This window comes from Agelaius phoeniceus, chromosome 6, assembly GCF_051311805.1.
Source record: "Agelaius phoeniceus isolate bAgePho1 chromosome 6, bAgePho1.hap1, whole genome shotgun sequence".
Lineage (NCBI taxonomy): Eukaryota > Metazoa > Chordata > Aves > Passeriformes > Icteridae > Agelaius > Agelaius phoeniceus.
This window is the reverse complement of record NC_135270.1, coordinates 28,542,279-28,564,025: the sequence shown is the minus strand read 5'-3', so window position 1 is coordinate 28,564,025 and position 21,747 is coordinate 28,542,279. Positions and strand designations below refer to the sequence as shown.

Sequence of the window (21,747 nt, the reverse complement as noted above, 5' to 3'; positions counted from 1 at the left end):
CGGCCAGGACCCGCGCCCCCTCCGCCCGCTCCCCTCGTTGTCAGCCGGGATCAGCTGATCGCGGGGAACTTCGGGGTTATTTTCTCACCGCGGAGACGGGAAGGCGGCGAGCAGAAGGCGGGGCGGCGCGGGCACGCCGGGAGCTGTAGTCCGGGGGCTGCACCGCCCCGGACTCGCCGCGCCAGCCGGGACGCGCGATGGCCGTGGGGGGCAGGTGCAGCGCCGCGGCTCTTTTTGTTTTCGCCCCACTGTCTCACACCTGCCTGAGTTCCCCAAGGAGCTGCGCCGGAGGAGTGTAAACAGCCCCCAGTAGGGTTTAAAGGGATGAATTCGTAGCGAAGATCTTTCCTCCCACCGCCTGGAGAACGACGAGGCGGCTGCTCCCAGGCCTCCGTATCTGGCAAAAGAATGGATCACGGTGTCCACCTCAGAAGGGAGCACTTGGCGCCCAAATCTCATCTGCCACTCATGGGTTTAAACGAAGTCTTAACAAGGAGAGCCACCGGTCACTGTCATTGCAGCTTTTGGGGTTTCTTTCACTACTGTCGCTTCAACCTATGGGTAAACAGCCATCATTTACATAGCTGAAAGAGACTGCAGATCCAAAACAGAGGCACGCACCTGCCAGGAAATGGCAGATTCACTGTCACAAACCGGAGCCATGGGAATCGGAGCTGAACGCCAAACAGAGATGGTCAAAGAAACCACTCGGTGAGGAAGGACCTTGGTCAGTAGTGGCTCCAACCCCATGTTGGCTCATGGGGTGCTACAGGAAAATAGCAAGTTACTTTTTATTGGCTGATTTAGATCATATACAAAAACATTTTTGTTGTAGCATAGCCAGTGCACAGGCAATTTCTCTTCTAAAGTAACAAGAGTTTTCAGCTGGATGTTTGGATCAAATGCTAGTGGTTACTTCACCAGAGGAGGGACATGCACTGTTTTCCTTCAGTGGACACTGCATGTTGATAAGCACTAACAGCTATAAGATGCCCCTGCTTCAGTTTTAGACAGTTTCAAAAGGGAGCTAAACTACAAAATTGGATTTCCATGTAGAAAGCACTGATTGCAAGTTTACCTTTGAAGTATCATCATTTCACAAAACTGAGTCAACAGGTCCAATTACTACAAAAATGAGGCATCAATGAATTTTCTAACACAAGGAGTGAATGAGGCCCTCTCAGAATTAAAGTGTATTGCTGAAGTACTTCTGTTATACTACATTGTACTATATATATATATTTGTGTAGGCATATACATGACTTATTTCTTTTATGCAGCTTAGTGATGATGAATGACTGAAGACTGGCACAGTAACTCTCTTCCCTGTTCTGTTTCATGCTGTTACAATAATGTATTTTCACTCGGTATTTTGCATAAAAGATAATTTAAGAGATTGACAAAATAGACTGACATCTAGGTAAGAATAAAGTTTTGGTGAACCAAATGTCTTCAGACCGAAAAAATCCTGAATAATAAATATAACTAATATATATGAGGTAGAAACTTTTAAATCTCACAATGCTATTCAGAGGAGCCAAGGAATGAGATCAGTGAGGCTGACATCTAAGGGATCTTCCTCTAAGTGCCTCTATTTAAACTGGTAATGTGATGGAGGGAGCAATTAAAGGACATGAGGAAGGGAAGAAAATACGCATACAGAATGTTTAGAATGCATAGTCTAGAAACAATGTGACCTCTGTACCCTGAGGTGCTGCCTAAGATTTTTAGAATGATTTCTCATGCTTGAAATACAAGACAATTAGCAGACAAAAAGAGCACCTCTTAATTTTAATCTTAATATTAAAGCCATGTACTGCAATCTTCATGACTGGCTTGAGCACAAAATCCTGGAGGTTGCAGTGAGAACTGAAGAATGTGAACTGTGATCAGTATCTGGAAAAGGGATCTCAGTTGCATAACTGAAAGGCAGGAAGATAATACAGGCACTAGGGGTGGGTAATTCTAAAATCCCATAGCAGAAAGAGTAAAGATAGGAAAGTAGCTACATTTACTGGATGCTTCTGCTGCTATTCTTCCTTGATTAAGAAAGATACAGAAGGCTACAGTTGATTTGTGTAAGAAGAATAAATGCAAAATAGCCTATTTCTTTGGCTAAAAAAAAGATGAACCTCTACATAAGCAAAACCTTTACAATGTTTCCTGTAAATAAAAACTTATTACAGCAGACCAAATCAGTTTAGGATTCACATTTCTTTTTTAAGCTGAGCTGTTGTTGTGTGAGAAAACACAGAGAAGATTCTGAAAATTTTCTGAAAACTTTCTCTTTTCCTTGATTTTCTTAGGTATGCTTATAAATTATTTTAAATATTAACAGTAGTCAGTAATGTAGTTACTAAATATGTGTTAGTTTGAGGGAGATACGCCACCTCTTTGGAATAAGCTGTAATTAACAGAAAGTAAAAATTTTGTTTCTGGTGGGAGAAAAAAATTACATTCAAACTTGAAGTATTTCTTAAATCTCTTATTGCTAAAATATTTACCTTACACATCAGGTAAAGCAAGGTGATGAACAGGACCTTAGTTCCAACGCAGTTGTTGGCTGTTCAGTAGCACGTATGATATCAGCCAGATAGTTTTAATCTGCTTTGTACTGAAGAAGTTGTTCTACAGGTGGAGATTTTGTCATTGGACTCTTGTCTTTTGAACACTTTTCTTTAAACAATGGAAAATAAAACACATTTTTTTCCTTAGCTAATCCAACATTTTTTAAACAGATTTATGCACATGTTTTGTGGTCTACCTCGTAATAATCGGTAAGATCACGTTCCTCTCATTCATAGTCACTTCCTCTTTCCACTTGCAACTCCTTGCCACCAGTGGCGTAACTACAGCAATTACTGTCTTGCATATCATGTTGAAAATTGTCTCTTAATGTAGTTTAAATGCTGAAAGTAGGTCAGAGAAACTACCAGTTGTCGACCATGGCTAGGCCCAACAGCACAGTGACATCTTTCTGATGAGCACAGAGCTGCCTAAGACACACTCTATTTGCTGTGTAAATCCTTAGGTTTTTTACAGCACACGGAACCTTCCATGAAAGTCAGTTGTATGCTGGGCTGCATCCCAAACAATGTGGGAGAGGATTCTCTGCCTGCGGTACAGCCCGTCCCGACCACCGTCACGGGCGGGTCGCAGCTCAGCCTGGCCTGAGTGCCTGGCTGAGAGGGCCATGAAGGCTCACAGACAGGCAAGGCTCCGTGCCACCCGCAGCCGGACACTTGCCAGGGGCTTTCCAGGGCCTCCAGCCCGCCCTAGCCCCGACTGGCGGCACTTGACCTCGACACGGCGGAGCTCCGAGCCAGGTCACGACCCCGCGCCGCCCCTGCACCAAAGATGGCGGCAGCGCGCATGCCCCTTGCTGCCCCGGCCCTTCTGCCGCCGCCGCCGCTCTATGGTCGGCCGCGGTACTGCCTGGGCGCGGGCGGGGGCGCTCTGGCACAGCCGCCTCTGTGGTGGCACGGCGCGGTGCACGCCGGGCCGCTGGCGGAAGAGGCGGGTCACATGACCCCGCGCGGCGCGGCGGCAGCGGCTCGGCGCGGTGTGTTCGCGGCCTAGCGGGGCCTCAGCCGGCCCAGCGCCTTCCCCGCGCCATCCCCGCCCCGCTCCGCAGCCGAGGGGTGAGAACTGAGGGGCTGCGGGGAAAACAGGGAGGCAGGGAGGGAGGACGCGCGGCAGTGGCGCCTCGGCCGCCCGCTGGGCGGAGGCGCGGCCGGGACCGGGCCGAGGCCTCTGGGCCGCGGCGGGCGCTCGCTGGGGAGGCGGCTCGGGCCTGGACGGGGCGTGGAACGGGCGAGCGGCCTCGGGGCGGTGCTCGCGAGGCCCGTTCGCTTCCTCTCTCGCTGGGACGCCTGGGACTCCATTCCGCCGGCCCCGGCGGAGGTTCGGGAGCGGCCCCGCGGGAGGCGAGGGGAGCCCGTCGCACGCCCGGCACCAAGATCTGCGCGGAGCTTTGCTGGCGCCCGACGCTGCTCCCCGGGCCCGGCCGCCTTGGACTGTGGGTGGGATTTTTACTTTTGCACGTCGGGGAAACCGATCACGCTAGGAAACGCGGTATATTGCGACAAGGAAGTTATTGTCCTTAGTGTGGATTGGCGTGGTCATCTTAAAACACGTGTTAGCAGGTTGTAGGTAAAATAATCAAGAGTGATTCATCCGTGTCAGGAGCCGTTGTGAGGCGCACACGGCATGTTTTTCTCATGATGTCTTCTTTTTCCGTTGAAGAAAAAGACCTTTGTCTGCTTGAAGGAGAGTTTTTTGTTTCAACACAGAGAATATCCTGAACACAACTAATGGTTTTGTTGTTTCTTTTTTTAGGTCGTTAACGGCCTTAGAGAAAGCTAGCTCTCAAAAGTTTTGTATTTCTTAGCCCATTCAGACTAAAATGCACACAAACTGAATTTTAGTCCTTTTTTGTGTGCGGCAGGAAAGCATTACTTCAGGTATTGCATCAGCATTTATGGAGTGAGTTCAGAACGAATTAAAAGGAAGAATAGGAGAGTTTCTTACTTCCCCCGTGAAGGAGTGGCATTGATCAGAGTGCTTTGTTTTGCTTGTTTCTCTGCCTCTGAGTGCTCATTCATGTAAGTATTGTAATGCCACAGCCATGTTTCTGTTTTGGGAAGAGTCAATAGCCAAGTTGGAATGGAAAGTCACTTACTTCACTAACCAGGGTTTTATATGGGTGCAGAGGCACAGAATTCGGAATTAAATCAAGTATCTTAAAGTTCTGATGACATACTTAATAGACCCCTACTTAAAGGGCTTTTGGACTGAGGCTTTGGTTGGGGTAAACGTGTTGTTTTTTGTGCTGCTTCATAATAACAGTGTGGGATGCAGCTATTCCACAGCAATTACTAAACTCTTTCTAGATCACCTCTGAAAAACAAGTTAGAGCAAATACTAGTATTTTTGTTCTTAGCCTAGGAAATCTATAATATATTTTATCTCTCCCCATGTCTGTTGTGTTTAACATTTAAATCTTGCTTTGCTTGCAGACCATTTTGGAGAAAACTGTAGGGGTCTGAGAAAGTGGTCATTTTCACTGAGGAAACCAGTTGGCTTGGAATAGAAGATTTTTCTTTTAGGGAGATTTTTTGATGACAAGTAATAATATAAACAGCACCTTTGTTGGGTAACAAACTACGAGGTTGATTTTATAATGGAATGGCTTAAATATTCACCCATTGTGTGGAGATCAGCACACAAACCTGTGTGATAGAACAGACTTTAACACACAGGTTTGTTGTGTATGTTTTCTTCAGCCTGCACAGCTTTTTTGTGCAACTTATTCTAGACTAAGGGTACAGACTTTTTGTGGTGCAGAAGAAGTGTTTTGGGAAAATATTGAAAGGAAGTTAAAATCAGATAAAATTAAATCAAACTATAACAGTCATACTGTCACTGTTGCTATGACACCTCATGTATGAATTCCTAAGACACATGAAGTTTGTTTGTGTATTAAGACTTGAGGGATTTTGCAGTCAGTTTTCACTTTGTTTGGTGTAGCAGTAGTAAGTATTGCAACTGGTTGGTTCATGGGGAACTTCAGTGCTTTGAAATTGGTTAAGATGTTTTTGCAAGTTTCTAAATAAATAAAACTTTTACACATAAAGTTTCTGATGTGTAAACAGAGATACTAATATAAATCCTGTAACACTGGTAGAATTACGACACTGCCCTGACTAGATGATGGAATTGTTAATTTAAAATATGTTCATTACCAGAAATTTTTACTGAGTTTACGTTCTGCTTATGGCATATCTCTTCACCCCTATTTTATAAAAATAGGATCACTAAAACAGAAGGTTAAAAGAATACTATGATTAAAAAGAAATTACTGTGCTAACAGTGCAGCCAGACCAGTACAATCTCAGTCCCCTCTTACTGGGACTTCTAGGAGTCAGAGATGATAAGGAAGAACAGGGCAGCAGTGTCTGGGTGGTGGTGACCCTTGTTTTATAGTAGTATTGAGTTCTGTGTGGACTCAGACACTTGATTCCAGCCCTAAGGTGAGGTGTCTGCATTTGCTCAGTTGTAAATTAGAGCCAGCATGTTCCTAGTGGACAGAGCTCCATCCCAGCAGGGATCTCACCATGACAGGATTAACCGGTCTCAATGGATTTTACCAAACCTTAGAACCTATGGATATATCCCTGTACTCTCTCCAAGTTTCAGGAAATTGATGCAGATTGCTCTGCATGTCGCTTGGTTCTACCAGGACTTAAGTCAGAAGTGCAATGTAGAAAGCAGCTGAATTCCTTCTGGGCCAAAGTTGAACCTGGAATATTATAGCTGTGTTTATGTAGCACTTGCCTTAGTAGCTCAGGCTGTTTTTGAGCTGGGTCTGCATAGAGTAAACTTAGGTGTTTTGCCATCCATTTTATAATTATTCTGCAGCTTAGAGAAATGGCCCAAGGCTAATAAAGTGTTCAGCTATGTTACTGTGTTCACTTGGATCAAGGGTGTGCTCTTGAAGGAAGTCTCACAGTCATCATCACTTAGGAAGTTTATTTCGTATTGGTTTGTGCTATTCTCGTGCATAAGCTAGATTCCTTTTGGATGAAAATATATTCAAAATGCACTCATACCTACAAACTGGCATTTGTTTTAGTGGGGTGGGCCTCCCCAAAACATGTAGTGTAGACATGAGGGTCTAAACTTCCATTAGTTTTGTTTAACAGATTGGTTCCTATTGTATTGCTTGCTGGCACATACACAGCCTAAACTGACTGCACTTTGAGTCTGAGACCTGACATGAATCCATCATTTTGGGAGGTAAAGATGTTATTTCAGTCTTTTGAGTGGTATCAGGCCAATTGACCACTGCTTTTCTTTCTCCTGTATTTTTGTGACCACTGTACCACTCATACAAGTTAAACTCTTGCTTAGAGAGCTGCTAGTTAAACTGCAGCTGTCAAGAATGCTGCTTACATTCAGTTTCACTAGAGGCAATACTTCCTAAAGTTAGCTGAGGTTTTAAAAATACGTCAGGACTGTTTAGTTTCTTACTTAGACATTTGAATAAATTGGGGAAGTTGGAAGATCACCGTGTACATTCCTGAGATCACAGTAAATGTATCAGAAATTGATCACTGAACTGTACTGGCAGGGTAGGAGGACAGTCTGCAGAGAGGTTCAAGATGCTGTCCCTGAGATGTGTGCAAGTGTATTCTACATAGATCCAGCTTAGCATCTCCTAAATTTTCATACCTTTGATTTGTAGTTGCTTAGAAATTTAATGCAGAGCCACTCTGACTGTTGAAAGACAATCTATGTTTTTGGTGTGTTCTCTAGCTCCTGACAGAAAAGGATGTGTTGTGCAGTTCCTTTGATTGTGGTATCTTGGATGCATCTTCCTCCCTCGTCCAGATCTCTCACTTCTCCAGTGAGCAGTTTCACTCCTGGTATCTCGGTCCTCACAGCTTTCATAACGGAAACAGAATTAAGCTGTCCTCTCTGCTGCTTTCACATTAGCAGTTACACAGAGTAGTGAGAAGAAGACCCAGGCTTTCCTTAATTCTAGTTTTGATCTTAAATGCCACAGGCAGCAGAGTTGCTAGGATTGGCCCATGTAAGAATTAAGTCAGTAAGAGAGCAGCTTTCTAGCTGCTGTGAAAATAATGGTACAGCTATGGGGGGTGGGGGGAGAAAGAAGGGAATGCTTTGAAATGGACTTTTGAAGCCCTGTGTGTAACAGTGTGTTCCACATCATCTGCCCAAAAAGATTGAAAGACGAAGTTTGCTCGCTTCTTACTGCCCTTCTCCTTTTATGCAGCAGCAGTAACTTAGTTGACTGCTAAATCTTTGGGTTTTTAATTTAAATTATAAAAAAACCCCAACCAAACAGTTCCTTCTCTGTGCATATTTAACATCCACTGGCTATGGTATGTTTCAGCAACTTTTAATTCAAAGAACTGATGCACTTCTTAGTCCCCAGGCTTTTTTTCTTGGCATCTCCAAAGTGATGGCTCAGATAAAGTGCTTATCAGAGCGAGAGAAGGGGTTGCACCTACAGGCAGCCTGGAAAATTACTTCCCCAGTTATTCTTACATGTTTTACAGACCACGCATTAACATTGTGTGGATCTCTGATGGTGCAACTCTGTTGTAGCCTGTTTAGAACCATTTCAGACCCAGTAGCTTATTATTTGTACCATCTGCCCCAAAATAGCTTTGAATTTCATCCAGTTGTTTATCAGTTTGAAATGTAGGTAAGAATTGGGAGCCTTAAAGATCTTAATTTTGTGGGCTTTCTGTTGGTTATTTTTTTTATGCGTGTGAAAGTTTCAAGTAGTGATACCCAGGCAGATGAGGGAGTTCTGTTCCCTTCCATACCATACAAGTTCCAGATTCTAGATGAATGTCAGCTGATGTACATGTAGTCTGAGGAGACAATAAGCAACTTTTTAAAAAATAAAATGGCATGCATATTTGCTGCTTTTCTTTACTTATACAGTTTTAAAAATTCAGGAATTGCAGAAAGGAAATGTGTTCTTAGGCATATGGATTCTAAAAGGGAGGGGAGGTTTTATCTTTATTAGATTCCATAAAAGCTTTATTGAACTGTTGGAAAAATGTTACATTTTCTCTCTTATTTCTTCAGCCATCTTAGAACTTGTGTCACAGGAGTGTTCATTGTTTTGCCTGGTGATACATTGATAAATGCCCTTAGGGGTCAATGAATGCCCTCATCACATATCTTGTGTAATTTATGTAGTTGTAAATGTTTCCTTGGATGAATTATGTGATAGGGTTACATATGTGTTCTTAGACCAGAATAAGTAAGTTCTGGTGTTAGAAGGTATTACCAAATACATATGGGTTTCTCTTTCATCCTTTCCAGTCTGCTATAGACATTTATCTCTCATAGTTGTTTCCAGAATCTGAGGGAATAAAGTTTTTCTATGTGGTTATGTTATTAGAATTTTTTGCATCTTTCAGATGTACCTGCTATTATGGTAGAGTACTGATACTGTCTTTTACTTCTAGTATTTAATACTAATGGCTTTGCTCTTGAGCAAGTCTGGAAGGTACATCTGTCTCCAGCGAAGAACAAAAAAATGTTTAGTGCCATTGTGTTCCTGGCTTGAGGAAAGCATGTTGCAATCTGCAGTTTTGTTGCATGTATCAGGATTTTGCTTACCATAACTCTGTTTCTCCAGACAGCCTTGCTTCAGTTTTGACTCATGGTTGACTGTTTGGAAAGCAGTTGCAGTGCAGATCTGTCACTGTAGGTTGTAAGGCAGTCTGTAGAGTCCAATGAGAAACGCAAACGTTTCTGCCAGCAGCTTACTGGGTTCTTGTCACTTGTGATACTGTGTCTTCATGATTCATAGCCACATGATCCACTGTGTGTGAACTTCTCCAATGCTTCCTCACTACAGTGTGAATGTAGGTATATGCTCAGCAGTAATGTTGTGACCGGTTTTGGTTTTTTTAGACCTGAGGGCCAGCCTTCCATGAAGACTTGACTGTGTAAGGTTACTCAAACAGTACTGGAAGCAAGAATGCATGCCTTAATTGTATTAAGGGTGATCTTGAGTGTTTTATGACTGGGTGGTCTCTGCTTCTGGGTCAGTAATATGCATGTAAAATAATAATCTGAATAGAAAAGGGTGTTTGAAATGATCTTTACTCTCTGTGGGAGCATGTTGACCCTCAGCTCATGGGCTAATGTCCAAGTTGTGCTCTAGGAGATTTGTGGACTGGGAAGTTAAATATAGATCACAGAACCCTCTTTCAAGCTTTTAACTCTCTCTTTTCTGGGATTTGAGAATCTCCCCAATGTCATCTTAAGTACAACTCCCATTGGTGCTGAGCATTGCAAATGTCCCACTTCTTTCTGGTGTCTTGTTCTACAGTTGTATTGTGTGTGATCATTTCTTGTACAACAGAACTACTTGCTTTATTGAAAATGTGTTACAAGATCAGTTTTGCTTTCTAATACTGCAAAGATAGCTTTATTTTAAAGAAACTGTACAAACTGTTAAACGCTCTTATTGGTATGAGGAGTCAGATATAGCTTTGTTTTTCAGTTCGTTCTGAAACACTTCCTTAGAAATGCTGTTTTTAATTGAGAGAGAAGACTTCTACTACATCTCTAACATAATGAATAGCTGGGGAAAAAAAAGTTGAAAAAATAAGTTTTAGTTTGTAGTTGAATGTCCATATAAAATTTTTAAATAATTACAGACGTTTACCACTTCACTGCTTTTGCAATTCACATTTGGGAACTGACTAGTATAAGTTTCCTTTTCTGTTTTTTTTTTAGATTGTGACTGCAAGAATGTCTTTTCCACCTCATTTGAATCGCCCTCCTATGGGAATCCCAACGCTTCCCCCTGGGATCCCACCTCCACAGTTTCCTGGTTTTCCTCCACCTGTACCTCCTGGTAAGTTATATTAATATATGGAAGTATTGTAGAATTTAATTTCTTTATATTGTTCTGAATTCCTTTAAAAGCCAGGAACTTTTGTAAATAATATATCTTGGTAACTCTGATTTGTGTACATTGCAGTTGAGGTTCTAGCTTTCCGACAGAGAATGTCATATGAGCAAGCTCCTTTTGGTCTACCAAGAACTGTTTACATTTAACCAGAAATGAAATACTGGACTTTTCTTGAGCCTTTACTCAAGACTGAAGCTGAGTGGCGATTTCTGTTTATAATAGGTGTTCTGAAGCCAGTGTTTTGACAGTAATCCGTTGTAATAGCCTTTGGAAACTCTTGGGTACGCTGAGTATGCGTAATGTGAAAATAGAGGAGTAACTTTTAACTCAACTTTGAGTTGTTTTTCTCCATTTTAATGTCCCACTTTCTTTTATTTTGCTTCTTGTATTCTTTCCTTTAAACATCTTGCAAATTTACAGTTAGCTTTATAATTTCTTCTGATCTTCCCAAAATTATTCCTACCATTTTTCTTTGGTCATCTCTAAGATCAGCCTCTGGTTTTTGAGTTGAGGTTTTATCTTGTTGGTCTGGAACAGCTTTCTTTCTGTACATTGTGAGTATACGTAATGATGACTTGAGGTGGGAGAGGGGACGACATCAGAGAATTACCTCTTCAGAATTCATCACAAGAACTGCAGAAAATAACTCCTGTGTTGTCTATATTGTCTTAAACTGTGTTGTGCAGGAGTGTTTTATAGACAATAGAGGCATTCAAAAAACAGATGGTTGAACTACAAAAAGATTTCTGCACATCATTTATCAGGCTAATTTTACTTGCATTAATTTTTCTAAACATCTTTCTTGAGAACCATGAGATGTTACCTATTTTCTGATAAAGGAAGAGTTCTTGCTTGGGTAGCATCCTGCCATCAAAAATTTCAGGTTGAATTTTAAAATCATACCTATTTTTTCTAGCTCCAGTTTGTGTATACTAGTGTATAAAACACCAGATACTTTAAAAAAAATCTTTCTGAAATGTATTTTAAAATGCCTGTTATAATTTTTGGCTATGAACATTTTACTTCTTAGAATGTGTGACAAAGATCTTTTTGTTCTCTTGTTGTGTTTAAATAGTCTCATTTTAGTATTAGGAATCTGAATAGTATGTAGAGTAGAGAAGACTGGTATTAGGTGAGAATAAAGCTTTTGTCTGCATAAGAGAAACATGATTTGCTTGCCTGTGCAAACAACATATTTTGACTTGTAGAGGATGTGGATCTCACTTCTTAGTATAAGCACATCAGTAGAGCTGAAAATGCCACAGATTTTATGAAATCTGCTCTGAATTTAGTCCTTATGTAAGATCACAATTTTAGTGACTTACAATATTATCTTTAGCTAGCTGTTTGGTGAAAAATTAATGTCTTAGTTACCTCAGCCTGTAATTTTTTGAAGAGTTTCACCTGGAGTAGTTTGCTTGCATAATAATGAAGTTAGGAAAGGTGGTTTGTTTTGCTTAAAAATACGGTTGCTAAAACGAGGAAGTTCTAGCATTTCCCAATATTAGTGTGGAAGATTTGATAAGGAGGTGATTCTGATAAATCTCTGAAGATTACTGGATACCACTAAGGTATAAAAAACCCAATTTTGCATGCCAGAAATGCTGTAGTAGGTCAGACCTGCAGTCCATATAGGCTGATGCAGTGTGTGGGCAGTGGGACTAGAAGGCAATATTTAGGGTGGGCATGTATGCCTATCTGCTTTCTGAGTCTGTTGCTTTATACACCAGTAGTGTTGGGGATCTTAGAGTATGATCTTCTGGTTGTTCTTTGTCTTCTTCTGGACCTGTCATTTGTGAACATTTTGGAATTTTTTACTCTGTTCATCTCTGTCACCTCTTAAACCAAATTGGACAAGTTCATTAACTGCTGTGAAAAGTGCTACTCTCTTAAGTCTGTCTTTAAACTCGCTGCCTACTCAGTGTCTCCCTCCTGCCCCAGTTCTGATGTGGGAGTCGGGCGGGTTGAGTTTAGTGGTTCTGTACACCTCAGCCACGTTCCATGCCTTGCAAACCTCCACACTTGAAGAGTCTCAGAGTGGGCAGCCCTTCCTAATAAAGCAGCTGCTTCACAGGTGAAGTCATGTAGGTGCTGTTCTGTGAGGCTGGGCAGCCTTGGGTTGCAGAGACCAGGTCTGTAGGCCTTAGTCAAAACTGTAGGTGCACTAAGCTTTTGAGTAGCAGCTAAATGATGCCTTTATGGTCATTATATTTCCTGACAATGCCCAATATTTCAGTGGATTTTTGTGACTTCTGCTAAACATTGGGCAGATCGTTTCATAGAATTATCAGTGATAACACAAGTGTGTTTGCTGAGCTGTAACTTTAATACCATTGTGATAATCATATTAATTATAGGGCTGCACTACCAGTCTTGCTTGTGAGTAGTTGCTACAGCCTGTCAGATGCTGTGGTGTATTAAAACAGAGAACATGGGAGAGCAAAACAGTTTTGATTGTCTAAATGATTTGGAGGAAGAAGAGGTAGTATGACCTTAATATGAAGGGACCAAAGAAGAGACTTGAGAGCTGGAGAAAATAAAAACATAAATAAAGCAAAACCAGAGTGGATGAGGAAAAAACTGGAAAGGATGTCTGAGGAGAAGTGTTTTAAGACTAAACACTAGAGAAAGTGGGGGAACAGGTCCAGGGGCAGTAGGTTGCAGAAATTTATTTAGAATTTTTTTAGTACAACAGTAAGGGAAGGATTGAGAGGGAAAAAACAATGGAAATCTGTAGAATAAAAAAAAAAAAAAAAAAAAGGAGATAAGGATTCCTGTGAAGAACATGAGATTGACCTCACTATTCTCAAGTCTCAATGTGTCTGCTGATCAATAAGTAGTTTTGATGACCATTCACTTAATATATTTAACCTCTAGCAGCTGGCAAGTAAAGAGCCTTTCTTATGATTAGATATTGGCTCATGAAAGTGCTTAAAGATGCTAGTGAATTTGGTAGTGTAAAATAGGTTTCATCTCATTAAATATTAATTTAAAACATTATTTAATATGAATTAATGAACATTATTAAAATTCTGTATTGTTCTAAATTAGGTGTTGGAGACTGCGAAGTGAAGTATTCAGCAGCTTCTCAATAGAGGTTTTTTATGCTGCCTTTATTAAGCTATTCCATAAATAGTGGCATGAAGCCTGGTGCCATTCTCTACAGGACCTCATCCCTAAAGCCATGTGCAAAAACCATTGTACTTGCGGGAATTGTGTAAGCTGGGAACGAGATCATCTGTAGGGCATCAGCTGCCTTTGCTCTCAGGAATTCCCTGCCTCATTTATCACCCCACTGTCTTCTAGAACAATACTGTGGCTTGAATATGCTCTTAAAATAGATTTGTGTGTGACAAAGTTGAGATGGTAATACCAGAAAGTGACCAGGATGCCTATGATATATATATTTCCTTGGAATGCTTGAGGAATTACTGGTAATCATTACTGTGAAATTCTTAGTTGACCAAAATTGCTGTCTAGTTTGAAAATCATGTCTGCAATGATTCCATTTGTCTTCATCAATTCTCAACAGGGCAGACTAATATTAATGTATTGTCTTTCTCAGGGACCCCTATGATTCCTGTACCAATGGGCATCATGGCTCCTGCTCCAACTGTAAGTATTACAGTAGGGATGAGATTATAGCCAAATAAAATTGAGAATTAAACTTAGTTTATGTCACCAGTGTTTTTGTTTTGCTCTATTCTGTCAGAATTATATTATGAAAGAAGATGCTTAATTTTAAATGCAGCTATAATGCAAATGTAATGCTAATTTCTCACCTAGACAAAGTTTGAAGTAATGTCTGGAGACACCAGCTGCAGAGGTGAAGCAATTATTGTTCTTGCAAGAAGACATACTTCTCTCAAATACAGTGAAAGGCTTTGTCTTTGGATCATATGTGCTCTTCCTCTGCAGTACAGTTAGATCAGGGCGATTCCAGGTCTCTTACTCTGGAGTTTGTAGCCCTGACACAGTACCCTGGAGGCATTACCTCATCCAGGTTTATGAGGCCATTGCACAGCACTGCTAGGTTGTCCAAAAACGTGTGATTTGACAAGCTTGCAGATAAGGTTGCTGTCTCCATATTGCAGGAGAAGGAGTAGTTGCATGTAATATCCATCTGTGGAAAAGCAAATGAAAGGTTTCTTTGTCTATCTTACAAATTTCAAGTTGGAAGGGAGGTTTATGATTTTTGGGTGAAAAAAGCGTGCTTTAAAATATAAACGTTACTTCTTGACTTCAATGTGAGTTACCATTTGTGTGATTTTGCAGGAGTGAAATCTCCCCAAAATACAGAATTTTTAGATAGCTTGTATTATCTCCTACTGGAGGGTATGTTCATGGTAACCAGTGTGTTTAAGACAGAGATACTGAAACAAATTTATTATTCAATTTTGTGATTAGAATAACTTTTAGTAAGTGACACTCCTAGAAAGGTGTTCTGAGAAGAGAGACTATGCATAAGAACTGTTAACTCTTAGGTGAAAGAAGTGTAGCAAAATGGAGCAGATGATCCTGCCTATCTTTGTACAGTTAATTTCCAGATGTTTGCTCCTTAACCTAAAGAGGCTTTGTGTTGTGTGTTTATTAAATAAAGCGGTAGTGTTTATTCACTGTGTAGAACCTTTAAGATCATGTGTCATGGGTCCATTGAAGCCTTTGAGCCAGAGTTACTTTTCTATTCACAGTTTGGTTTTTACACTATTAGGTAAGGTAATTCAACTTCCAGTGACTCAAATGTTGCAAACTTGTTATTTGTAGGAGAAATAATACCTAATGTTACTGTATGCTCACCTTGAGACCTCCAGTGGCTGTGTTCAGTATCTTGTGTTATCTTCCTTTGCCAGAAAATGGCCATCTTTTTTGTGTTGTAGAAAGTATTAAAGCCTGAACTGATTATTGGTGTCTTACTCCATAAGCCTAACTGAGGTTTGTATGAAAATTCAAATTTGGAATGTGCGCATCCCTAAGTCTCATATCTTACCAATTAAAACAAAAACAACCAAACCAGTCCAATGCTTTATTTTACAATTTCTCCTCCTCTTTATAGGTGTTAGTTCCTACCACAGTGTCTATGGTTGGAAAACATTTGGGAGTCAGAAAAGATCATCCTGGCTTAAAGAACAAAGAAAATGATGAAAACTGCGGTCCCACTACTACTGTTTTTGTAGGCAACATTTCAGAGAAGGCCTCGGACATGCTCATACGGCAGCTTCTAGCAGTAAGTACAGCAGACTGCTTGTTAAATTTCATCCCTGGCTGATGAATAAAGGACCCACAAGCAATGTATTGAAACTTAAAGTAGAGCTATTCCCACTCACTGGAATGGCAGCCCACTATGCCTAAATCCGATAATGGAGAGTACAGCTTTTTGGCACTATAGATGTCTATGAATATAGACATATTTTATTTTTAGTAGAGTTTACCCTGTTTTAATTTTATAATATTTTGCAAAAAGTGGTCATGTTTTTGTAATGCTTTGAATATAATAATTAATGATACTTCTCTTAATTGCAGAAATGTGGTTTGGTTTTGAGTTGGAAGAGAGTGCAAGGAGCATCTGGAAAACTTCAAGGTAACTGTTCATGTTTTTCAAAATCTCTAGATACACTTTTTTTTATTAACTGGCAGCATTTTACTATTGTGACACATTGCTGTTCTTAATAATTTTACATTTTAAGATGCTGTAATATGATAGCTGTGAAATGCTTTCTAGTAAAGGGCTAGTATTTTTTGGAAATAATTTTGAGAATAAAATAATATAATTAAGAATGGTTAAATGGAAAGATGTTTTGGGAACCTAGTTTGCTTACCTTTCTTTTCTGAAGCTGAATGATTTTATAGACTATTCCTGAGAAAGCTTTGCCACTTTGGGCTTAGCCCCGAAGAAAGGTACTATTCTAACACTTCTACAAGTCACTTCCAATAATATGTATTGTTCTTCTCCATGAAGGAGGTTTTTCTGATGTAAAATTTACCTTTCCTATTGTCAAGTTGAACTGTTATAATTTTTGTGACCTTTCCAAAGTGACTGCAGGAAACAATTTTGGTTACTATTTTTTTTTGCTGTGTTTTTGTATCTTGCTAGGTGTATGGGTTTGTTGTTTTTTTTTTTAAGGATGTAGTTCAGTTTCTTCAGCTTTTTTATCTCTCACACTTTTTTTATTTTGCTGTCAAAAATGTTTTTCTCATTTAACACTTTTATGGTAATTGTTGTGAAGAGCCTAGTTTGAATATTTGCAAGTTTGAAACCCTTCCCTCTAGTTTAACAATGAGCTGTTGATTGATGCCCTTGGTCATCAGACAATTGCAAATCCACCTGAGATGTCATCATATAGACTGCATTTCTTAGTTAAGACAGATATGTTAAAAGCTTTACAAACACAATTATAGTCATTTGAGTTGGAAGGGACCTTTTAAAGTTCATCTAGTCCAACCCCCTTTGAAGGGCAGGAACATCTTCAACTAGATCAGGTTGCTCAGAGCCCCATCCAACCTGACAATGGAAGTAGACATTGGAAGATGGGACATCTACAATGTGTGTACTGGTTTCATCTTATTTATTGGACTGCTAATTATATCAAAGATGGGTTCGGTGGGTGAACATTGAGTTTTTATGATGTGTACTCCTGGCTTTTTTAAAAAAAGTGCCTGTGTTCCAAGTCTATTGATTTAAAACACATTTTTAAACAAAGTAAATTACCTGAAGAGCTTTAATGTGTTTACTTCTCATTTCAATCATCCATTTCAGCCTTTGGATTTTGTGAGTACAAAGAGCCAGATTCTACCCTACGAGCACTGAGACTACTCCATGACCTCCAGATTGGAGAGAAGAAGCTGCTGGTCAAAGTTGATGCAAAGACAAAGGCTCAGCTAGATGAATGGAAAGCAAAGAAAAAGGCATCTAATGGGGTATGTATATAATCTGTGATTTGCATTCTTTTAGTAGAATGTCAGTGTAACATTACTTTCTAGATCAGATTGTGAGCATGTCTCAGTTTCTACTTCTTTGTGTCTTTTATTAATTTTAGGATTCTGCCAGATTCACAATAGTGAGTCTGAAGATATGTTGAAAGGCAGAGAAATGTCAGCTCTTAATTCCATAGTGTTTGAACTTACCTGCATGCTACAGCTACGTTTCTGGAATCAATTCTGTAATTCATTATGAAGTGCAGTAATATTTGCTGTATGTTTTGATTCTGTTGCCTCATTTTTGTTTAGAAACTCTTGAAAGTGCTGAAACCCTAGAAGAAGTTACTCTGTCAATCTGTAAATTGGCTGTCTGAGGGGAATTGATGATCTTTTGGAACAAATACATGAAAAGGAAAGAAGTAGATCCTTCACTAGAAGAGACAGAGATCAGGCAGTGGGCTGCTTTCAGACATTTAGTAGAGGGGAAAATTGCTTTTGTACTATCCCTTTCTAAAGCTAAGGATCTGCTCTGGAATAATTGCAGATATTTTCTATGTTGAATTCTTATTGAGATGCAAAGATACTTAATTGACAAGCTTGCATTGAAGTTAATGGTGTCTGTTTCTTTGCTGAAAGAAACTTGCTGTATTTCAACCCAAATCAAGTTGGACTTTGTCTCTAACTCCTAAAGTTTTGTATGTGCTTTAAGATACCACTTAAAACCATTTTTTTCAGTAAAATCAAAGTGAGAAGAGGCTTTAGTTTAGAAAACTAAAAATTCTAATTGTGCTGTAACAAGTAAATTTCAAAAATTTCAGTTTGGAATTTTTCTTAAATATATATATATTTAAGAATATATATAATAATATAATATATAATAATAATATATATAATAATATATAGTGGAAACACAGATACTTTTATTTCATTTTACCTAACCAGAAGTAGAGGCATAATGATGACTTGAAGTTCTTGACATATTTTTGACTGGACACCCTGTGTTTGGGATGAAATCTAATAGCTTAGGAAAGCAGAGTGCTAACTTTGTGAGGTTTGAATGGAATACTGTATGAGCTCTTAGCCTAGGTAAGGGCTTGATTGGACTGCCCTTTCATTCTGTACTTCCTTGTTTCATGTTGGCATCACCTGTGATACTGTGTTTCACAGCTGATGTTACAAACAAGCTTTTAAGTATTTCTGGAGTTCTTGTACATCTCTCCAGAATTTTGTTTTCTGTGAGTTAGAGTCAGTCTGGGGGGATTGATGGTAATACAGCAGCGGGTACTGTTTGTGACTTTGGTGAAGGCAACCCTATGAGAACTGTATGGTAGAATGAGATTAACTCCGTGGTTTTTGTTGTGTTTTATTGGATTTGGCTGGTTTTTTGCTCCTTTTTGTGGTGGTGCAAAGAAAGGCTGTGAATTGCTGAGGAGTATTGATGAAGTGCATTGTGATCAAACTGCTTGCAATTCCTTTCCATACCATCATTGGTGTGCTGGTGCCACTTGGATCCAAAAGTTTTAAATTTTCTTAAATATTTTGAACTAAGAAATCAAACATATAAACTACAACACGATTTCATACAGAGACACACCAAGCAAACCTTTATCTTATTACCTGCTCTCCCTGATCACTTCTTGTCCCTGGATCTCTTCAATTCCACCCCCTGTCACCACCTTCTAGCTCTTTTCAGCCTGCTCCTCCTTGGCCTGGCAGCTTCTTCAGCTCCAACTGAATCCTCCCTTCCCCCTCATTCTTAGCTGCTGCTCCATCAGACCCTTCCCTCCCCCTCACTCCACCCACCACCTATCGTTTGACGGGATACCCAGCTGGATTCTCAGGTGAGATTCCATTTTTCTAAAAGATTCAGGGGATCGAGAGGTGGGCTACCTTGCTTGGTGTGCACATCATCTTTCTATGCTTTCATGTAATATTTAGGGAAAGGCACTTCTTTGTGTTCCTTTTCCTCCCTACAAGGTTGAAAGGGGCAAAAAGATGAGGAACTGCAAAGTACTTGATCAACAATAACTTTAAAAATAGTTTGTTGTTCAAGGAATGTTTTCCCTAATGATGTTTCTTTAATATAGTTCTCCAATTTGAAGTTGCAGCTTGGAAGTTTTAGGTAGGCATTTGTATTGCATGGCATTTAAGTAGAAGGCTTGGAGGAACTGCTGTTGAAGTGACTTGGAGTTCTGGAACATAAAAGGCAAAACTTTTGGCCAAGAGCTGCACTATAGTGATTGCCTTTCTGGGAGCGTGTGGGTGTTCTCTCTTTTCCTGTCTACTGCCTTAATCACCATTTTTCTGTTCTATTTTAGTATGTTATTTTATTATACAATCCTACACTTGCTCTCTGCATCCATTCCATAAAACTGTACAATAAGCTGTGATATTGCCAGTGTGAAAAGATCTGACTAATATAATGCAATTGATAATTACTTGTATTTGTAGGTGATTTGGTTTTCATGTGGTGAGTTGTTTGGGGTTTTTTTTCTTTGTTTGGTTTTTTTGTATGTTTTTTTGTTTGTTTGTTTGGGGTTTTGCTTTTTTTATAGTAAATACTGTAGGGGCATGAATGTGATGATGAAAGGTGAACTTCTGATAAAACAGCTATTACTCTCAATTTGTTAAGTCCTGTTACTTTGCCATTTTTCCTTAGAACTCCAGACCAGAGACAACAAATGATGATGATGAAGCACTGGATGAGGAAACGAAGAGAAGAGATCAGATAATTAAAGGGGCCATTGAAGTCTTAATACGAGAATATTCCAGCGAGCTCAATGCCCCCTCCCAGGAATCTGACTCTCACCCCAGGAAGAAGAAAAAGGAAAAGAAGGAGGACGTATGTGTTTTGATTTTGGACAAAACAGATTTTTTTTTCTTCAACTCACCTTTATATAATGGCCAAACCTTTTGCAAATACTTTAAACCTAAACTTCTGATGAGAAAACAAATCAACAAGCGTTGATGTCAGCAGAAATTCCTTTTTTTTTTTTTTTTTTTTTTGAGCTGAAAGCTAGTCAGTTATAGACACCATCCCTTCAGGATGGTTTAGGGATTTAAGCACATAAACTTCTTGGAACAACAGGTTTGAATCTGGGCAGGACTGAACCGACCTTTCATCCCTCTGAAGGTGGAAATACTGAATTTAGTACAGTTTAATCTATATGTGCATATAGGGTTTTTCAATAAGAACTTAAAAAACAACCGTAAAGAGTTCCTGCATACCATCCACTTCCAGTGAAAGATGCCAGGGCATTATTGTAATGCCTCGAATTTGGTAGTTTTTGACAAAATACTTCTCTCTGCTTTTTGAATGCATTCTTGTAGTGTGCCTTGATCCAACTGGTTGCAGCTGTCTGCTCATATGTGGAAGCACTTCATTAGTTGTGTATGTCCTTGAAGGGATCCTTCGGGGATGAAAGGCACATTGTAATCTTCCTGCCTTACAAAATCACTTCTAAACACATCTCAGTTTGGCTGGATTTGGTCAGCCAGCTTTCCTATCTTGTGCAATGGGAAAAAAAAAACATGTTAAGCAGGAATGAATGTTCTGGTTTAGACCTGCTTCTGTGAATGACCTTTTTATGGATTAAAATAAAATGGAGAAGGGGGAACAAGGATAAGCAAACTCAGACTTAGCTTTTCCAGCCAAGTTTCTAACCATGGGAAAATGGGCTTTCCCACCTACCATTCTGCACCTTATATGAAAGAGAATTGGAAAGAGATAAAAGAGATTGGAAAATTGTTTGACCAAGATTTTTACCCACTTAAGTCTTCTGCAAAGTATCTATTCCAAGGCAATGATGCAGTTTCAAATGCTTGTGGAGTTTAAATGTTTAAATGTGGTGCAAGAAACATCTCCCTCGGGGAGCAAGTCTATCTTCCCACAATATTGTTAGTCATGGCCAACCTGAGGTATAAAAGTGCTGAGCTGAGAATTTGTTTTTCTTTCTTCTCCCTCCCTTTGGGAGAAGATGTTTTCTTTGATGACAATTTGCAAATGAGTCACTGTTTAATGCTATCAGCTGTATTTTTTTGTTGCAAGCACTGTTACAATGTGTATTATCCTGTGGGTAAATATACATATATATGGCCATGAATAATGCCAGGTAGTTAAACATTGTAAGAGACCTTTGCAGTCATGAAGAGCTGGGTGCTGGGTATGTCCCTGTGACAGAGCAATATTCTCTTAGCTCTCTGTTGTGTAGAACTTTGCTAATCTGAGCCAGTCAAGTAGCCAAATGAGCTCTTTTAAAATACGCAGCACTTGTGGGTTGAAATTGCACCCCATCATCCTTTCCATAGTGGGAAGGAAGACAAGAAACTTGGAAGTTGCCATCTTTGGCCTGTGTGGATAG

General features: G+C 39.9%; 1 protein-coding gene across 3 annotated transcripts in view; it reads left to right on the top strand.

Annotated features, from left to right (window-relative positions):
* Positions 1 to 3,508: 3,508 nt before the first annotated feature.
* RBM25 (RNA binding motif protein 25) overlaps positions 3,509 to 21,747 on the top strand; it is a 32,891-nt gene continuing 14,652 nt past the window's right edge. For 2 of the 3 annotated variants that reach the window (XM_077180252.1, XM_054635965.2), the window contains exons 1-7: positions 3,509 to 3,641; positions 10,294 to 10,414; positions 14,037 to 14,086; positions 15,525 to 15,695; positions 15,992 to 16,049; positions 17,226 to 17,386; positions 20,046 to 20,228. In XM_077180252.1, the coding sequence (XP_077036367.1) occupies positions 10,309 to 10,414; positions 14,037 to 14,086; positions 15,525 to 15,695; positions 15,992 to 16,049; positions 17,226 to 17,386; positions 20,046 to 20,228 (729 nt within the window). In that variant the 5' untranslated portion in view covers positions 3,509 to 3,641; positions 10,294 to 10,308. Of the gene's footprint in view, positions 3,642 to 3,895; positions 4,019 to 10,293; positions 10,415 to 14,036; positions 14,087 to 15,524; positions 15,696 to 15,991; positions 16,050 to 17,225; positions 17,387 to 20,045; positions 20,229 to 21,747 lie in introns of those variants that run through there. The other variant, XM_054635966.2, reaches the window with a different exon arrangement.